The following is a 20,538-nucleotide window of genomic DNA, read 5'->3' on the forward strand; positions in this document are numbered from 1 at the left end:
GCCTCAGTAAGAAACTATTTTGAACATTTTTCAGTTTTAATTTCCCATATAATAAACACTGATAAATGTAACATAAACAAAACTCTTTAGAACCCATGATTATTTTTAAGAGTATCAAAAGGCCCTGAGATGGGAAGTTTCAGAACCACTTCTGCAGAGAACATACTGTAGTAAGCTGCTGCCGTCTCTCGTCATTATGGTGATAGGAAGTGTTTTTGCTCACTTTTATCTCCCCAAATCCCAAGTGATTTCTCAAGAAAATACTGAACACATTTTAGACAATGAGATGGGACGACTTCAAATCAGGCTTCACTTCTGACATAATGGGGTGACTTCAGATCAGATGTGGGGAGATACAAGCAGTTTCCTCCAAGTGCTGCCTTCATCTCTTGCTTGCACTCCCCCACAGAACACCACGAGATCTCAGTCCTGGGAAGGTGAGTGCAACATAATGGAATACAGGGTGATCTCAGAATGCTCTCTCTCAAATCTAGGGCTTTGTGGATGGGACTGGACCAAAGGGAATCTGGATACAGATGCTGGAGTCTAGGAAATGGACCCCCCTTAGCACATGAGAGCACGTGGAGGGCATAGACCAGGTACATTTAGCCATGGCACAGACATCCTTGGGAAGCTGATTTCCTAAGGTTGAAGGAATCTTTCTTTCATGTTTTCCACCAAGTCCTATGTATTCTTCAAAAACCCACAAAGCTTTCCTAAGTACTAGGGAAAAATATTGCTCTCTTCCATTTGGACATCACCCACATTTGAACTCTTTCTTTTCTTCAAATTAGCCCTTAAGTATAATGTCTTAAGCTTTTTCCCAAATAACAATGCTTAGTACGTTTAGACCATAAATCTATCATTCCCTCACAAGCTGCACTTCTTGAGTTTACTATGCCTGAACATCTGTCCGACAAAATGCATCATCAAATGTAGAAATCTGGGCATCAATGTTTATTCTTTCACACACACCCCTTTCAAGTCTCCTCTTATTGAGTCCATTTAAAAACCTCACCATTATTGACTCCATTTTACAAATGACATGAGCGAACGTAGAGAGAATCATTAACTCACTCAATGTCACTCAGTACACGATGGAGCAGAAATGCTGATTCAGGTGATATGAGTTCAGAGATCAGCATCTTAACAATGCACCACGCTGTTTATTTTATATGCCTGGTAATGTGTTCCGACACCACAGCAACAAACACAATATCAGCGTCCTTCACAAGCACAACAGTAAGAGCGGCAACAATAAAACAGCTGCCATTTATCGAGTTCTTACTATTATTAGTCAGTGAATTACGTACTTTATGTGAATCTCCTCATTTAATTCACACCACACGCACAGAAAGAAACTACTATTTATTGTGATTTTACAGGTGAGGGAACTGAGGCTCAGAAAATGTAAGTAACTTGCGCGGGGTCACTGGTGATAAATGGTTGGATAAAAGGCTGGAATATGAACCAAGGTCTGTCCGATTCCAAATCTCTGCTTCTAACCACAGAGTTCCACTACCTTCTTTTCATGAGCAATGGGTGGGTAAAGATCTTACAGTGGTGACATGATTCACTCTGTGGAATCTGACAGATGGGGGTTTGACTCTCATTTCAAACAGACAACTTGTATGACTACAGCAAAATTGTTAAACCTCTGCTGTGAGACAGTGTCAGCAGTGTTGATCGTACAGAGCTGTGGCGAGTAAAGAGATTATATATCTAACTTAGTACTTGACACGTACTCAAAAAACAAGAACACCAAGTTCAGGGAGACCAAGGGAAATAGCTCACATGAGATTGGCAGGGACTCCAATTCAGGTCCTCAGACTTCGAATCAAATGTTCTTTCCACTATACCACACTGCCCAGGTAAATAAGGGGATTTTATTAAACGACCTCGCGCTAGATCAGATCCATCCATTTATATCTGAATCCAGTCTCAGAAAGGACTGAAGAAATGTATATTGCACAGAAGACAGTTATTACACATATATGATATATGATCTATTGATACTTATTGCTATTATTACCACAGATTTTAAACAGAGAAAATTAAGACATCCTTTCCTTAGAACCATAAATAACCATTAACATGTATGAAATACTCATTGACTCAGTAGTTACACTTATGGCAATCTCACCTCAAAGCATGGGAAAAAACTATGTACATAAAAATGTTTATTGTAGTAGTTTTTAAATAATCGTGAGAAATTAAAAACAATGGAATGTCCTACCATAGGGAATTACTAGATGATTTGGGAGGATATCTGGTCTAAGGGGTATTGGTCATTCATTCACATGGTGCTATGAGATTATGCAGCTCTAGGAAAGCCACTTGTAGAAGAATGTGAAATGAAATAAGAAGGACAGAAAATTGTTTCTGTGCCATAGTGACCCCAACTATGTTCTTAAAAACAAGAAACTCAGAGGCATACGAAAAGATACTGGAAATATCCAGGTGGCTGGAAATTATCAGGGGTGACTTTTTCCCCTTTATTCTACATGTTTTATCTACTGCTATAGCTTATTTTAATAATTAAGAGATACATGCAAACTAGCATATATAGGATGGATAAACAACAAGGTCCTATTGTAGAACACAGGGAACTATATTCAACATCCTGTGATAAACCATAATGGAAAAGAATACACACACACACACACACACACACACATACATAACTGAATGACTTTGCTGTACACCAGAAATTAACACAACATTGTAAATCAACTATACTTCAATAAAACATTTTAAAAAGTAAAATAAAATAATTTTCTTATTCCGCCCAAAAAGAGATACAACAAAGAACTTCAACACTGAATTTGATTGCAAATTTATCATATTGACTGTATCTTATAATAACAGCCACCAGAGATGTAAAGAGTGAATAGACGAATTAAAAATCCCAGTGAAAGATTTAGCGCCTAGATCTCTACTTAATTCATCTTCTTGACTGGTAACCCTGTGAAATCTTAGATACAGACCAAATCTTGCCACTGAGAAGCTACAGAAGGAAACATAATGCCTTCCTGATGCTGAGTAGCTTTATCTACTTAAATCCAGTTACGTTAAATCCAGTTTTAGCTGGGACATTTCACTGCTGTGAACACCTGGGGCGGGGCCATCCCAAAGGCAGAGTAGATCATGAGTGAACTCATTGAGGTAGGGCTCAAATCCTTCTCTCTGAGGATCTATTGCCTTGAAATAGAAAAGGCCTGTGGGCCAGGCCCTTAGAGAAGGTTGGGTGATCAGGCAAAGAACACAGGTCTTGGCTTAGCAACCCTTTGACCCCAGAGGTGGTAACAGGGAGGAGAATTCTGTTACCATCTTCTTACCAGCTTCAAGCAGACGCTGTCTCACTATTTCCAGTCCCGCATTCACCACCTCTTTCAAGTTAACCCGGGACTCTGGGAAGGCCGAGTTGTTCATCATCAGGACACTGATCTCGTAGCTGCCATTGTGGCAGTTCTGACTCACGTGGGAGGTCCAGAACAAAAGCCCTGGTCGGAGGAGCAGTGACCACAAGGCCAAGGCCAACAGTGGCGTCTTCATGACCTCCCTCACCTCAGCACCATACTCCTTGCTTTACTCTGGGCTTTCAGGGAAGCAGGCACTCCAGTTGAACAGCCTGTCACTGGGTTCCTTGGTCTACTCTTCCCCACGCTCCTTTCTGGTCACCCCACTGGTCACGTGGACCACAGAATACAGCCTCCCTGTCGGCAATTAGAAGCTACATTACAGTAGGAGATAAACCAAAGTTCACTTTGTGTGTTTGCTCACAGAAAGGTCAGAGTTATAAACAGGGAGATTACCTGCGCCTCACCCAATAAAAAAAACATCACTGGTGACACATCACTGAGAAGAGGGAAAAGAGGAAGAGGGCAGTATTGTATGTACCAAAAACGCTTTGTAAAATGGAAAATAAAGGTCAAAGTGTTTAAGGCAAGCACAAATATGATAGATTATTAGATTTTAGGTTAGAGTTGCACATTGAAACTGAATCCTTCACATTGAAACTGAATCCTTAACTAGGAAGATCTGTGTTTCACTCACCCAGTCAGCAACTATTATTGAGACCTGACGGGGCATTGGAAGCGAAATGGGCATACAGCCATGAATGACATGGATACATTAATGTCTTCATGGAACACATGTCTTCTGGTGGGGAAGACAAACATTAAATAAATAATTATGAATAACTAAACCCAACAATGAAAAACAGTGCAGAGTGCTGTGGGAGCACATGGCAGATTAACCTAACCTATTCTGGAAAGTCAAGGACGCGTCCCTGAGAAAGTATCCTTTGAGCTGAGCCCTGGAGGATGAATAGGAGTTAGCTGAATGGAAAGTGAGGGAGAGCATGTGAGGCTGGGACAGAGCTTGTGCAAAGGCTCAGAAGTGGGAGGGGGCATGGATATTTGAGGAACTGAAAGAGATATAGTATGGCTGAAGTGAAGAAAGCTAGTCCAGTGCAGTAAAGGATTCCAGAGGAGTAGGCAAGTGTAGGCCAGGGGGTTTCCTGTGAGCCATTAGGAATTTGGAACTTTACCCTAAGAGTCAAGAAAGGGACATGATCAGATAAATTTTGTAAAGAGCACTTAGGCCGCCATGGAAGAAATGACCTAGAGAGAGGCAGGAGTGGGGTCATGGAGCAAATTAAGAGGCTGCTTCTGTGGTTTAGGTGAGAAGTGAAGGGGGCCAGATGAGGGCAGTGGCAGTGGAAGTGGGTTCAAGAGACATCTAAAAGGTAAAATGATAAGAAGATGTTTCATTGGACTTGGGGGCATTAGAGAGAGGGAGGAGTCGAGAGTGACTCGTTTTACACTCAGCTGGGTGGGTGGGAAAACTGTTGACTAAGCTCTAGGATTTTGAAAGCAGCAAGAGAAAAGTGACTAAAAACATGAAATGGAACCCCTATAAGACTATCAGTGGATTTCTCAGCCCAAATCTTGTAGGCAAGGAAACAGTGCAATGATATATTCAAAGTACCTGAAAGAAAAAACCCTGCCAACCAAGAATATTATACCTGGCAAAATTATCCTCTAAAAATGGAGAAGAGATAGAGTCTTTCCCAGATAGGCAAAAACTAAGATAGCTCATCACCACTAGACCTGCCTTACAGAAATGCTTAAGGAGTTCTTCAAACTGAAATGAAAACATACTAAACAGCAATGCAAAAGCATATGAAAGTATAAATCTCATGGCAAAGGTAAATATATTTAAAAATGCAGAGTAAAGTAATATTGTAATGGTGGTACCTAAGTTATGTTTAAGCTTAATATAAAAGTTAAATGATAAAAATTTGTTACTAGGCACACAATATAGAAAGTGTGGGGACAGGAGAGTAAAAGTACAAAGTTCTTGTATGCAATTGAAGTTAAGGTGTTATCAACCTAAAATAGATGGCTACAACTACAAGGTATTTTATGCATGCCTTAAGCTAACCACAAAGAAAAAACTATAGTAGATGCAAAAAAGATAAAGAGAAAAAACTTGAAAGCAAATCATTACCAGAACATCAAAGAGCAAAAGAAGACAGTGAGAGAAAGTAGCCCTACAAATTTTCCCCAGAAGTAACTCTATTTACAGTTTAAAACTGACCAAATACAATATATGAAATGATAAATTCAATCAATCATGGTGGTCGGCCGCCAAAATTTTTATTTTATTTTATTGGAGTATAATTGATTTACGGTGTTGTGCTACAAAAATTTTTAAATAAAAGCTGGGCTGTTGCCACTCTTCAGGTTAACTTGAGTGGCCCTCTAGTGACCTATCATGTCCCAGCTGATCACACCTCTACACTGGGAGCTGCATCCCCCACCGCAGGGCCTACAAGGAGAATGGACTTCGTCAGATCATGACGTGAAAGAGATCTTGTGAGCGATCACGGAAAGGCTGCCTCCAGACCTCCTGGGACAGGACAGGAATTGCCTGGTGTAACACTCCCTTGACTTAGCCTTGCCGATTCTACTGTTCATCCCAGGTAAAAGGAGAAATGCATTCTGGGTACTCAATAAACCAGACAGTAATAGAAGGGATTAGTAACATTGAATGGGACAGTATTCGTGATTCTCCTCATTTTATAGTAGACCAAAACCTGAGAAATAGGCTGGTTCTAGAAATCCACTCAGTGATTGAAAACAACCAGAAATTATGCTTCTTTTACCAGAAGCAGAGAAGAGAAACCAGAGTGATAACCAGAAGTGGGGATAGGGTTATGAGAGGATTTTTAAGGGTGAAAGTTAGTTATTTAAATGTTGATAAGGAGCTGGTGGAGAGGGAGAGGTGGCAAATGTGAGAGAGGAGGCGTAAATGCTGATGGCTCCAAGAAAATGAGAGGCAATGGGATTCCAAACATGGCAGAAAGAACAACTCTTCCTTATAAAAGGAAGAACGTGTTGCAGCATGACCGTGTGTGTTCCTGAACAGGACTTGGATCCACCCACATAGATACGCAGCAAAGCCAATCTACTGGGTTGTGGTGAAGGAAAGCACAGTGTTTACTGCAGGGCACCCAACAAGGAGAATGAGCAGCTAATCCTCAGAGACCCAAACTCCCTGATGGTTTTCAGAGAAATGTATTCAAAGACAGTGCTGGGGTGAGGGTCGCAGGGTGTGTGATCAGCTCATGGACACTTTCCCGGATTGGCAGATGGTAAGGTGACAGGGTGGTGTTTCAGTGATCTTGATCATCAATTTTCCAGCTCCAACCAGTCTACGGTCTATGTGTTCAGGGTTAGCAGTTTCCACCTGGTTGGGGGTCTGGTTTCCTTAAGAAATAACTTAAGAATGTGTGTCAGACACTGTTATCTGTTTTTCTCAAGGAGAACTAGGACTTTATGACCCAATCCTTCAATTTTACTTATTGCTTAAGTTGTTATCACCTCCCTTGCTTTACTGCCTTTTCTTAGTTCCCCCTTTTGCCCCTCCTTAAATGATTAATTGCTTGAGTCTGTTTTCTGAAACAGGCCAGGGAAAATAAGGTTGTTTTTTTTCTAAAGGTGGGAGTGGGGGAACATGGAAGCGCCTGCAATCACGAAGGCCCTGCGGGGCTCTGCTCGGTTTCGTACATACACGTATATTTCTAGACTTGTGGGCTGGAAGATGAGATCGTTTATGTATGATTGTTCAAATTTATTTTCTGAAGGAGGTGAGTCATCGGCTGAGAATGAAAGGAGAGCTGGGCTAGTCAGAGGCTTGAGAAGGGAGGGACTTGAAAAGTTACTGTGATGAGTGAGAGAAGGGACTGATAAGAGATGCATCCTAAGGTTGTTTGTCAGTGGTGAGATTAGGAGATGAGTGACTGAAAACTGGCCCTACTCAGCCCAGCTTTATGATTTTCTCTAGCAATGTTTAGCTGCCCAAGAGCAGGTACAAGAAAGTGAACAGTTGGACTTACTCAGGTATGGTTTTTCCAGGTAGGTGCAATGAAAGAACAAATAGATAAAAAAAAAAAAAAAAAAAAAAAAATTGAACAAAGTCTAAAGAGTGGAGAGATGGACTTTAAAATCTAAATTGAATAAGAATGAAGTACATGAAGGAGGGGAGTGAGGGAAAGGCATAAAGAAGAAGCTTGAGGGAATTCCCTGGTTGTCCAGTGGTTAGGACTCTTTCACTGCCCAGCCTGTGAGTTCAATTCCTGGTGGGAGAACTAAGACCCTGTATGTCGCACGGCACGGCCAAAAAAAAAAAGAAAAAAAAAGAATAGGCTTGAAGGGATGACGGTACAGTAGGCAGGCAGAAGTACAGGTGGAAAGGGGACATTTGAAACAAATAGTTGGAAGGGTAGTGTTTGCATTAGAGGGTGGATTTTCTGAATTACTGATTTGAAAAGTTCAAGGTGGCTGACGGGGGGAAGGAAAATGTTTGTGAACAGAGGAGTTTCAGGAACTCAGAGTCCAGTCTGTTGGACAGGTCACCTCCTGGGTATGAAAATCAACCAGACTGATAGCAGGCTCTTGTTGGGGAGGAATAAACCAGGGAGAACATCCAGGACTTCAGTAACTGACAGTGGTTGATGAAATGGGATAGAGAGTATCCTGGCTACATGGTACATGCCTCAAGGGAACAGAGGTATTTTTTTGTTTGTTGGTTGGTTGGTTTTTTGGGTTTTTTTTTTTGCGGTACGTGGGCCTCTCACTGTTGTGGCCTCTCCCGCTGCGGAGCACAGGCTCCGGACGCGCAGGCTCAGTGGCCACGGCTCACGGGCCCAGCCGCTCCGCGGCACGTGGGATCCTCCCGGACCGGGGCACGAACCCGCGACTCCTGCATCGGCAGGCGGACTCTCAATCACTGCGCCACCAGGGAAGCCCAGAGGTATTTTTTTTTAATTTTTAAATTATGAAGTAGATCATACATGTAAAGGCATATCTACAATGAATATATACAAATTAGAAGAAGAATAAAATGAACACTCCTATACATACATTACAGCCTAAGATAAAAAATGTTACTAGAGCCTTTGTACTCTGTGTGCCCCATCCCTAACACATCACCCCTCCTTCTCCCAACCTAGCCACAAGGTGTACGCAACAGTCCATGAAGAGATACAGGATATTGAGGCATGTGTTGAGCATGGCGTAGCAACATGGGGATGAAAAAAGGCTAGAGAAGATATGACACCAAGTACCCATGTTTGGGGGGATGAGTGATGTGGAATAAGGTGGGTTCAATTCTAGTGTCTCCTGGAGGGAGGACGGTAGATGCTTAGACTTCATAGGATTCAGCTTTGATTCAGAAGGAAGGCACTGGGGTTATTTTATGGGGGGGTAGGTACGCGGTGATGAGTGACTGAGAGTGGTCAGGAGTGGGTGCCCCTGGATACTTTTAGTGGACGTTAGGAAGAATGGAACAGCAGGCTGCAGAGAGGCACACGGCCATCACAACGGTGATTAACCTTTGCTACAGGTAACGATTTTATATGTTGCACATGTGGTGGCCACTGTGGACTCAAACTTCGTTGTCTGTTAATATGTTGCTATTTCCACTTCCTGTGGTAGGAGAAAGAGTAGACTGTTTTCATTTTTGTTTTTTGATTTGGTCTGCAAATTGCAAATATGAAAAAAAGCCATGTCAAGGGATGGACGAAATTGTAACTGTCAGGTGCTTTTAATTCAGATGTGAAGACAGAAGGCAGATGCAGTTCTGGGAACGCTTTGGTTATAGCATAGAACCAGGAAGATTTTCTAAAGGGAAGGAACAAGATAACAGTCCTTTCTGGATCCTTTAAGGCAAACATTATGTGTCTTCTTTATGTTGTAAAACTACCAGCATGTAGATCATGATTAAAGAGAGGCAGGCTCTGCTGGGAAAGTTTCAAGGGTCAAAAACAAATAATGGAACACTGAGTTGGCAGATTTATGAGATATACTCTTCAGTAGAACACAAAAGCCCTAAAGATATGAGAAAAAAAGGGAAATTACTCCACATGGGAAGGGGCAGCTGAGCAGGTCACCTGCATGTGCCACTCTTTCGTTTCTGGCAAGACTTTGGGTCTCTTTTGTATGCTTCTCATTAAGATCCCCTGCTCACCTTCAGGCCTATCAGAATACTTGGCATCTCTACAGTCTGCAGCAGTCCTAAGATTCCTCTCTCCCTATCTCAGTGCAGATGCAAAAGTGAGTTTTTCAAAAGGGATTTTACGAACTAATGTAACTGATAGAATTAAAACGTGAAAGTATTGGGGCTTCCCTGGTGGCGCAGTGGTTGAGAGTCCGCCTGCCGATGCAGGGGACACGGGTTCGTGCCCTGGTCTGGGAAGATCCCACATGCCGCGGAGCGGCTGGGCCCGTGAGCCATGGCCGCTGAGCCTGCGCGTCCGGAGCCTGTGCTCCACAACGGGAGAGGCCACAGCAGGGAGAGGCCCGCGTACCGCAAAAAAAAACCGTAAAAGTATTTTTTTAAAATAAGTACAAAAGTAGAGATTCTGATCTGGATTTATTGAGGAAAAATGGCTACAGTAAAGTACTCCTCTTTTTCCAGTGTTACTGAGAAATAATTGACATACATGACTGTATAAGTTTAAGGCATACAGCACGATGATTTGCTTTACATATATTGTGAAATGATTACAATAGGTTCAACTAATAACCATCTTGCCATATAAATACAATAAAAACAAAAGAAAGGAGGAAAGAATAAAGGAAAAAGAATTCTCCTTCTGATAAGAACTCGTAGAATGTATTCCCTTAACAACTTTCCTATATATCATATAGCAGTGTTAGCTGTAGTCATCATGCTGTACCTTAGAGTATTTCTGAACGGATGATTTAATAGAGTCACCAGATTAGCTGAAATACACCCTAAATGCCTGCAGCCAGAGGACGTGTGTACTTCTCCTCCTTCCAGTAAGTCATCTGCTTACCAAGGGTCCCTTGCATTTGTGCCCAAATTTGCCAAACATATTTATTAAATTATGTCCTTAATTAAATGTTATGTAATCTGATAAAATACATACAAAAACTGTTGGAAATCTTAAACAAAGCAAATTACTAAGAAAACTGCTGTGGCGAGACTGCTATAAAACACCAGGGAATAACAAAGAAACCTAAAAAAAATTCTGTCCTTAGAGAACTTGTCAGTTACCTTAAAACATCAAACACCAGAATAGTACAAGATGCACTAGGGGTGTGGTTTACTTAAGAAAGCTGATAGGGCTTCCCTGGTGGCGCAGTGGTTGAGAGTCCGCCTGCCGATGTAGGGGACACAGGTTCGTGCCCCAGTCCGGGAAGATCCTGCATGCTGCAGAGCGGCTGGGCCTGTGAGCCATGGCCGCTGAGCTTGCATGTCCAGAGCCTGTTGCTCCACAGAAGGAGAGGCCACAAAGGTGAGAGGCCCGCGTAACACCAAAAAAAAAAAAAGAAAGCTGATACAGGGGGGAGGGACAAATTGGGAATTTGGGATTAACAGATACACACTACTATATATAAAAGAGATAAACAACACGGACCTACTGTAGAGCACAGGAAACTATATTCAGTATCTTGTAATAACCTATAATGGAAAAGAATCTGAAAAAGACACAACTGAATCACTTTGCTGTATACCTGAAACATTGTAAATCAACTATACTTCAATAAAAAAAGAAAGAAAGAAAGCTGATACAGCGCTCCAACCTGGCTACTCATGCTCAAAGAATATTACTTGGCCTGACATCAACCAGTGGGTGAATAAACAAACATGAATATGTTTGGGGATAAAATAAAACTTTTAAGGTATAAATATATAATTTTTAATGATTCCTAGTTTAACTGTTTTTTTCCTGTGAAGGAAATCCTTACTGGTCCTATTCACATAGGATAACATAATGCCAGATGGGTTCAGGTAACTAAAAGACTATACGGTTTTGCTGAGCGCTCAAATGGATTTGGTTACGCAAACCTTCTGAGTTAGGCATAGAGAAATATAAATTGCTTTACATAATAAAATGAGGAAAATGTGAAGTTCCCAGGAGGGTCAATCCAGGAACAAGGGAATGAGGAGGAGAGATGGAAAGAGATAAAGGGAAAGAGATGGGAGCTACATAGAAATAAATGGTCTGTGGGAAAGGCCTAGTGGGATACGGGCTGAAGACATTTAAGAACAGGATGTATAAAATAAATAAGAGGTTGCTCGTCTTTTCCTTGAGGAAAAGATGCCTTACTTCATCCATACAACAGATATTTACTGAGCACCCTCTAACCGTTCTCAGCATTGGGGTTACACAAATGAACACATTTCTACCTTCATGATAATTGTATTCTAGCGGGAATTTAAAACTGATAAAACTGGGTAACGGTTCCCAAACCTTCAGTCAAGTCTGTGCCAGACACGACTTGCCTTACTTTTGGGAATGATGGAAAGGTGCTCATATCTGTGTCTAGATTCATGGGGTAGAACAGGAGTAGGATGGCTAGGTGATTCCAGAAGCAGGAGTCTAAAGTCAGAGATGATCATGGTAGTTTAAGACTTCAGGGTTTGATGGAATATTGGGAAGTGCTTCTGAACTTTCTACAAGGATGCGATGAGAGTCAAAGTCATGTTATCTAGATCACAAGGTCGGGTGACCCCAACTGACACCCAAATCACTATTGTACACTAGGGCTGCATATCTAAATCTAGCACCAGTGCCTGGGCGATTCAGGCTGACAGGCTTGTTTCTTTTCCTTGTTATGCCTGTTTCCTCATGTCTTCCCCTCCCCCATTCTCAGCTCGGTGCTCTGTGATGACCTAGAGGAGTGGGATGGGAGCCCCGTGGGAGGGAGGCTCAAGAGGGAGGGGATATATGTATACGTATCGCTGATTCACTATGTTGCACAGCAGAAACTAACACAACATTGTAAAGCAATTATACTCCAATAAAACAAACAACAAAAGAAACTCTATTTAAACCCTGAGCGATGTCTTCCTCTCCCTCCTTCCCCAGCCCATTTTGTACAGTCTTCTCATATGCTCAGGAAAGGCTGGAGTAGGTGACTGTTATATACTTGCAGGGGCAGCTAGAATTCTGTTCAATTTCCTGGTGACTCTTGGATTACCTCCTCTGTCCAGGTGGCTAGTTTTACGTACTCAGGGAAATATGTGCTGGAGACAGTAGTAATGCATCTCAGCTGCAATAAAGTTCTCCATGCTCTGGAAACAGCTTTGTTTGTTTTCTCTTACCTCCAGCAGCACACGGAAGGAAACAGGCCATAGGCTGCCAAGAGTGGTTGGTTGGGTTGATACGTCAATCCTGAAAATGGAACTCTGTATTCTCCTGTAGAGAAGCTGGACATTACTCTTCCCCATCACGCCAAGGCAGCTGAAGGATTACTTCCTCCTAGTTATACAATAGCTTGGGAAAGAAGGAAAAAAAGTGATCAGTCCCCTGAAGAGTAAACTCCTTACGAACAGAGTAATTATCAGTTTTGTTTACTGATGTTTCTTTACAACGTTGGAAAGGTAAGGCAAGCGTTTAAAGAACAGAATTGTATATCTTGAGGTAAAGAAGAGCATCTTTGAGTTTCAGGAGGCAGTTCGATATTCTTAAACAAAAAAACCAAGACCCACAAAACTTGAAGCTGGATTTGAATCATGTTTCAGCTGTTTGTTAAGCATATGAACTCGAGCAGATTACCTACATTTGCTGATCTTTAGTTTTATTTGTAAGATAAATTTAATTTCTATTCTAGCCAGTAAGCCTGAGCTGTGACCCTTGTTGGAGTTTGGATGTGGGCAGGTGTGCCAGATGATTTATGGGATTTGCCCAAACAACATTCACTGAAGAGTCATACCATAGGTGATTCATTCCCTGGGAAACAGACAAATAATAGCTGCCATATTATTCAAGCCTGTCTCCAATCCAGTCCATACATGCAGACCTTAGTTCAAAAGAGAAAAAGACCTGGAATAAAAAACTGGAAGAACAACCTGATAAAGAAGTCAGTAGAATATTAAGTCACAGATATAATTGCCTAGGGCCACTCTAACAGGCTCTATCACACAAAGAAGAGGGATGTCGAGGGATGTCGTACTATGTCGTACTTCACTTGATCAAAAATTGGCAGCCTGCTCTGGCACTTTGAGAGTCCTCCATGGTGGTTGTCGGGATTGTTGGAGCTGTGGTAGCACCCAGTGGGGGCCTTCAATGTGTGAGCAAATTGCATTCACCAGGTGGCAGAACCCCCTGGAGGCCCTCAGGCTCAGTGGGCCCACAGCAGTTCCCGGGACAAACAGACTTATTGGACAATATTCAAGACATGCCTAGCAACTTCTAGATACATTCACAGGAGCACCAGCAAGTGAAAACTAAGTTACTATTGTGGCGTGAACTTCGCAGATTCTAGCACAAGGAAGTTTGGTTTAATTAAAGCAGAAAATGGTATTATAAAGTTCCTGGCACCAAGTTAGTTTATTGTTATTCCTTGATGCCCTTCTCTAAAGGGCAGAATCAATTGCTCCTTCCTTTGTGCTACTTTTGTATATAGTAGGTATAGCTTCTCTAACTTTTTTTTTTTTTTTTTTTGGCGTTACCCGGGCCTCTCACTGTTGTGGCCCCTCCCGTCGCGGAGCACAGGCTCCGGACACGCAGGCTCAGCGGCCACGGCTCACGGGCCCAGCCGCTCCGCGGCACCTGGGATCTTCCCGGACCAGGGCACGAACCCACGTCCCCTGAATCGGCAGGCGGACTCTCAACCACTGCGCCGCCAGGGAAGCCCTTCTCTAACTTTAATTGAACGTTTATTTAATTGAAATTAATTGAACTGAAAAAGCGAAGTATATGACAACTTCACTTTATTAGAAAAGAATAGTAATGGAAAGAAATTTCAGTTGTATTCAAGAAATAATTATGTGGCTAGATGTGATTAAAAAATTGTCCCTAAGACAAATATTTGGAATCTCCCACAGGAACAACAATTTAAACTACATTTATTTAGATATACTTCTTTATATTTAACAGTGAATCAGCAGGATATATTTGAAAGAAAGAAGTTCTGAAATGTAGAGTGGCAGATATTCCTTTTCACCTTATGTATGAGATTAGGAAAAACGAATTTGTCGAATGCTTAAAACTTGGCAAAATTATTTGAAGGAGGAACAAATGGCTGACGAAATAGGATTAGATGGAAAGGGATAAGAAGATCAAGGCGAGAAAAGTCTTATTAATGCTTCAAGACTGCAGAAACTGGTCGCCCAAAGACACATCATATCAAATGTATTAGATGTGACCACATTTAATATATTTGATATGTATCATTTTTCTGTAAAAAAATTTTTCTGTAAAAAAATTGAAAGGAGTTTTATAGTTTTGCTATCAGTTTTGATTTTGTAGTTACCTTTTTTATATTTGGAGCCAAGACTTCTTTCTTTTAGGTCTCAAACACCTTTATAGGCTTTTAAAACGCTCAGAGGTCTTAGACAGTGATAGACTGTCCCTGATAGGTAAGGATGTAAAACAGACTGTGAGAAAGAAACCAAGCCCATTTACAGCTGACACCCACAGCATCCCTGTGAAATAAAAGGAGAGACTATTTAACTTAAGGTGTTTATCAGAAAAATGGAGGCCAAGAGTCAACAAAACAAAGTACAAAGCTGTCAACTTGTCGGGAAAGAATATACGATTATATTGAGGACGTGAATGTAGAGGCTAGTGAGAATTCGTGACATAAATTTAGAAAGTCGCAAGGGTAGTTTGAAACACACACCTGAAATCAGCAGGAATGATAACAGTGATACTGGAAGTGTGGATTTTGCTACCGAAGCAAACTTGGGTCTGCTCGCCTGCACATGAAGTCAACCTACTGGGTTGTGATGCAGGAAAGTGCACTGTGTATTGTAAGGTGCCAGACGAGGACTCTGGGGCAGCTAATGCTCTAAAAATACCAACTCCCCAGTGGGTTTCAGGGAGGCATTTTTAGGGGCCAGGTGAGGGAGGGGAGTCGCAGGGCTGTGATAAGCTCATGCAAGCTCTGGCTGGCCGACAGGGTGAGGTCACAGGGCAGGGTCACAAGGGTTAACGTTATCAGTCCTCAGGCGCCAATAGGCCTGGGTGCTCAAGGTCATCAAGCAGTTAACTTCTTCCACTCGGTGGGGATTTTAGCATCTCTAAAGCAACTCAGGAAATGTGCATCAGATAACTGTTACCTAGGTACTTCGGAGAGGAGCTAAAGCAGAGAACCTGAGGGGAGGGGTGTTTCTCAGGAAGGCCCTTCGCATGCCCTCCCCCTCAACTCAACAGCACGAAGGGGTGGGCTGACACCTGAGCCAACCCTCCAGCCCGACCCCTGGACACACCTCTACCCTCACCCCATATAAGGAACTAGCTCACCCCATCCCCTCAGGGAAGCAAGCTAGCAAGGGGCTGTTACTTTTTCTAGCTCCCCCTTGCTGCAGCAGCAGGAGCCTCAGTAAAGCCTTGCCTGAACTTCTTGTCTGGCCTGTGATCAATTTCTATTGATTAAGGAAGGCCAAGAACGCTGGTTGGTAACATTTGGGTCCAAGGCCGCTTGGGTGGTAAGTAGTAGAGCCAGAATTTGGATCGGTTTTGCCACATTCCAGAAACCTAGCCTTCTCCACTCTGAGCTTATTAATTGAGACTGGGGGCTGGGAGCTGGTGAGGAGGGCAGGTGGTGAAACATCTGGAGGGCAACGAATTAGACGGACTTAAATAACAAAGAAGTAGTTTATGGAAGCAGAGTGAGGAAATTTTGGAGGGAAATAAAATTTGAACATTAAGGTGTAAAAGAGTATAAAAGGATAATAGACATAGGAAAGCAAAACAGGTAAAGGGAAAATGGCAAAACCTTTAAAGTGTTTAATTTATAAGGATATGATTTTGTGCCACACAAGGCATTTTGTTTAGTTAGCTTTTATGAAAAAAATTATAAAAATGAACTGTCCCAGTACTTGCTGTTGGGGGCAGGGGAGAGAAATAATTTTCCCTCTACTCTTCTGAGTTCTTAGCTGAGACGCTTTTAATAAAGGACAGGTTAACAAGAGAAGAGCAAACAGAAGGTTATTAATATGTATACGTGAGGGAGATAAGAGGTACAAATTTCCAGTTGCAAAATACATGATTCACAGACATGATATGTATTGTGTGGGGAATATAGCCAATAACTATGTAATATCTTTGTATGGTGACAAATCATAGCTAGATTTATCATGGTGATCACTTTGAAATGTACAGAAATATTGAATCACTATGTTGTATAACAGGAAATAACATAGTGTTGGAGGTCAATTACATTTCAAAAACAAACAAACAAACTCATAGGAAAAGAGATCAGATTTGTGGTTACTGGAGGGTGGGGGTGTGTGGGAGGATTAAATGAGAGCAGTCAAAACGTAGAAATCTCCAGTTAGAAGATAAATAAGTCCCAGGGATGTAATGTACACACCATACACATAATTAACACTGCTGTATGTTATACATGACAGTTGTTTAGAGAACAAATCCTAAGAGTTCTCATCACAAGGAGAAATATTTTTTTCTATTTCTTTAACATTGTTTCTATATGAGATGATGGATGTTCACTAAACCTACTGTGATAATAATTTCATGATCTATGTAAGTCGTTATTAAGCTGTACAACTTAAACTTATACAGTGCTGTATGTCAATTATATTTCAAAAAAAAATGGAAGAAAAAATACAATAAAACCTGTTGGAATAGTTAAAAACAAGTAAATAAATAAATAATAAAGTATCTTTTCAAATCTTCCCTCCCCCAAATACAAAACAAAACGTGTATATTTTATGTATACAGGGTAGATTCCCAGGGAAAAATTAGTAACTTATAAAATGGCTTAGAATTCAGGCTTAAATACCATCTTAATACGGAAAGGGGAGGAGGGAGGTACACCTCTTGGGGAGAGTAAATGATTTTTAGGAAAGATGAACGGACCTTTAGACAAATAGATGGGAAGTATGTTAGTCTGTGACACAGTCTGGCTGCGGTGTCCACTTTTATTCTCCTCTCCTGTGACAAGAGTCAATCTTCCCTGGTTGATGAAACTCCCAGGGAGGGGATTTATGACAACTGAACTCCTTTTGAGGATCTGTCTTTAGGTAGATAAAAGGAGTTCAGAGAAAGTCCCTGCTTGTATTTGCTGTTTTTCAAGTGACTACAGCTCAAAATAATCAATATACCAAAGGGGCATTTTTTGGGGGGGATTGCATAGTCTGTTATCTTTCAATGTCTACACTTTCATCCTAAGAAATCTCATCCATGGCTTTATATAATCTCTAGAAGGTGACTGAACTTAAATTTACACCTTGAACCCTGAACTCTTCCTGAACTAACTCCAGATTCAAATATCTGTCTTGATATTTCTACTGGGATGTGGAATAGAAGCCTCAAACATGGCATGGCTAGAACAGAACTCTAGATTGCATCACTCTGTATCATGTTTCTCTTCCAGTCTTCACCACCCCAGGAAATGGAATCCTCATCTACCCTATTCAATCAAAATCCTAATAGTCATCCTTGATTTCTTTCTTTGCTTCATCTTCCACATCCAATAGGCTATGCAAATCCTATCAGCTCTGCTTTCACAATATTTCCCAAAAAGTTTCACTCCTTCCCTCTCCATTATTACTACCCTAGTCCAAACCATCATCTCTTGTCTGAGACACTGTCAGAGCCTCCTAACTTGTCTCCCTACTTTGGCTTCTGTCCTCTTAAAATCCATTTCCTACACAACAGCCAAGATTTTTTTTAAAAACTACTAAATCAGATTATGTATTACTGCTTCCTAAAACTCTCAGTGGCTTGCTGTTATATTTATTATAATAATAATGACCACGTATAGTATTTACCAAGAGCCAAACATAATCTAAGTGATTTATATAAATTAACTTAATCATCACAAAAACCTATATCAGTTTCATTATTATTCTTGTTTTTCAGATGGGGAAACTTAGGCAAGACTGATTAAGTAATTTGTCTGAGGTCATACACATGCTGAATGTTGGTTCTGGGATTCAAACCTAAGCAATCTAGCTCTAGAGTCTGTGTTCTTAAGCAGAACATTGTACTGTCTCTCAACAGAACCTGAATTCATAAATTTACATCTCCAGTTCTTAAACTTTTGGATCTCAGGACCCCTTCTTAAAAATTACTGGGGACCCTAAGAGCTTTTGTTTATGGGGTTTTAACTACTGATACTTATTATATTGAAAATAAAAGAGGGCTTCCCTGGTGGCATCGTGGTTAAGAATCCACCTGCCAATGCAGGGGACACGGGTTCGAGCCCTGTGGGAAGATCCCACATGCCGCGGAGCAACTAAACCTGTGCACCACAACTACTGAGCCTGCGCTCTAGAGCCGCGAGCCACAACAGCTGAGCCTGCATGCCACAACTACTGAAGCCCATGCGCCTAGAGCCCGTGCTCTGCAACGAGAAGCCACCGCAATGAGAAGCCCGTGCACCGCAACAAAGAGTAGCTCCCGCCCGCTGCAACTAGAGAAAGCCTGTGCACAGCAACAAAGACCCAACCCAGCCAAAAATAAATAAATAAAATAAATTTATTTTAAAGATTATTTATTTTAAATAATAATGTTAAACCCATGACATGTTAACATAAATACATTTTTTTGTTGGTGTAGACACTATGGAAAACGGTATGGGAGTTCCTTAAAAAAACTAAAACTAGAGCTACCATATGATCCAGCAATCCCGCTCCTGGGCACATGTCCGGAAAAGATGAAAACTCTAAGTCAAAAAGATACAAGCACTCCAATGTTCATAGCAGCACTGTCTGCGATATCCTAGACATGGAAACAACTCAAGTGCCCATCAACAGATGATTGGTTTAAGAAGATGGAATATTATTCAGCCATAGAAAAGAATGAAATATTGCCATTTGCAGCAACATGGATGGACCTAGAGAATATCATACTAAGTGAAGTTACTCAGACAGAGAAAAACAAATATTATATGATATAACTTATATGTGGAATCTTAAAAATAACACAAATGAACCTATATACAAAACAGAAACAGACACACAGATATAGAAAACAAACTTACAGTTACCAAAGGGGAAAGGGGAAGGGATAAATTAGGAATAAGGGATTACAAACTACTACATATGCAATAGATAAGCAAGAATTTACTGTACAGCACAGGGGACTATATTCAGTATCTTGTAATAACTTATAGTGAAAAGAATTTGAAAAATGATATATATAATTGAATTACTTTGCTGTACAACTGAAATAATACAATATTGTAAATCAATTATACTTCAATAAAAATATATTTTTATGAAAAAATCTGTATTTTCTTAAAATAAAAGCTGATGTATAGAGTGATTTTGTTTTGCATTTTTGCAGATCTCCTTGATGTCTCTTTAATAAAAGACAGCTGGATTCTTATATTTACTTCTGCATTCAATCTGTTTTAATTTGTTGTTTTGGTTGAAGTATATGAAGAAAATCTGGCCTCACATAGATATGAAGCTGAAAAAGGGAGGGGGGGAGGTATTTTCATAACCTTTTCAGATATCCTTTGATTTTATACCCAAACTTGACAAGTGATAGTTTCTCAAAGGATAGTTGAAATTTGAGATCTGGAAGTATATCAAGGAAATTTCATACCCTGATATATTAAAATCTATTCAGCTATCATGCACTTTGATTGAATCTTTCACACATGCATGATTTTTAACATCATGAATCAGTTAATTTAGAAAATACTGTTCCATTGAGTTCTGCAGATCTTTCAAATTTTAACACACTGCATGATACAATATCAAAATATCGCATTTGTCGTATCACTGTTGGTCTCATTAGAAAAGTCAAGTATCAAGAAGATGTCAAGCTCATGGTAGCAGATACAAGTTTTCCAAAATTTTAATTTTTACTTGTATGCATGACTTTTTATCATCGGTAACAAATACTGTCAGTTGTGTTCCTTGAAGTGACAGTCTCACTTGGCTTACTCTTTGTGAAAATGTCTGCAAACATTCAAATCTGAATAAGCATCATTTGTCTTTCAAGTAAAAATGGTTTCCATAAAAAGGTGTCTAGTTCAGCTTGCAACTCAATCATACAAATGATATGTGATGGAT

The 20,538-nt window shown here is 40.8% G+C and overlaps 1 protein-coding gene across 3 annotated transcripts in view; it reads right to left on the reverse strand.

Annotated features, from left to right (window-relative positions):
- The window catches only part of GUCY2C (guanylate cyclase 2C), a 106,211-nt gene that overhangs the window by 71,344 nt on the left and 14,329 nt on the right, over positions 1-20,538 (reverse strand). For all 3 annotated transcript variants that reach the window (XM_067010603.1, XM_067010604.1, XM_067010606.1), the window contains exon 2: positions 12,646-12,817. In XM_067010603.1, the coding sequence (XP_066866704.1) occupies positions 12,646-12,676 (31 nt within the window). In that variant the 5' untranslated portion in view covers positions 12,677-12,817. The remainder of the gene's footprint in view (positions 1-12,645; positions 12,818-20,538) is intronic.

Source organism: Kogia breviceps, chromosome 12, assembly GCF_026419965.1.
Source record: "Kogia breviceps isolate mKogBre1 chromosome 12, mKogBre1 haplotype 1, whole genome shotgun sequence".
Classification (NCBI taxonomy): Eukaryota; Metazoa; Chordata; class Mammalia; order Artiodactyla; family Physeteridae; genus Kogia; species Kogia breviceps.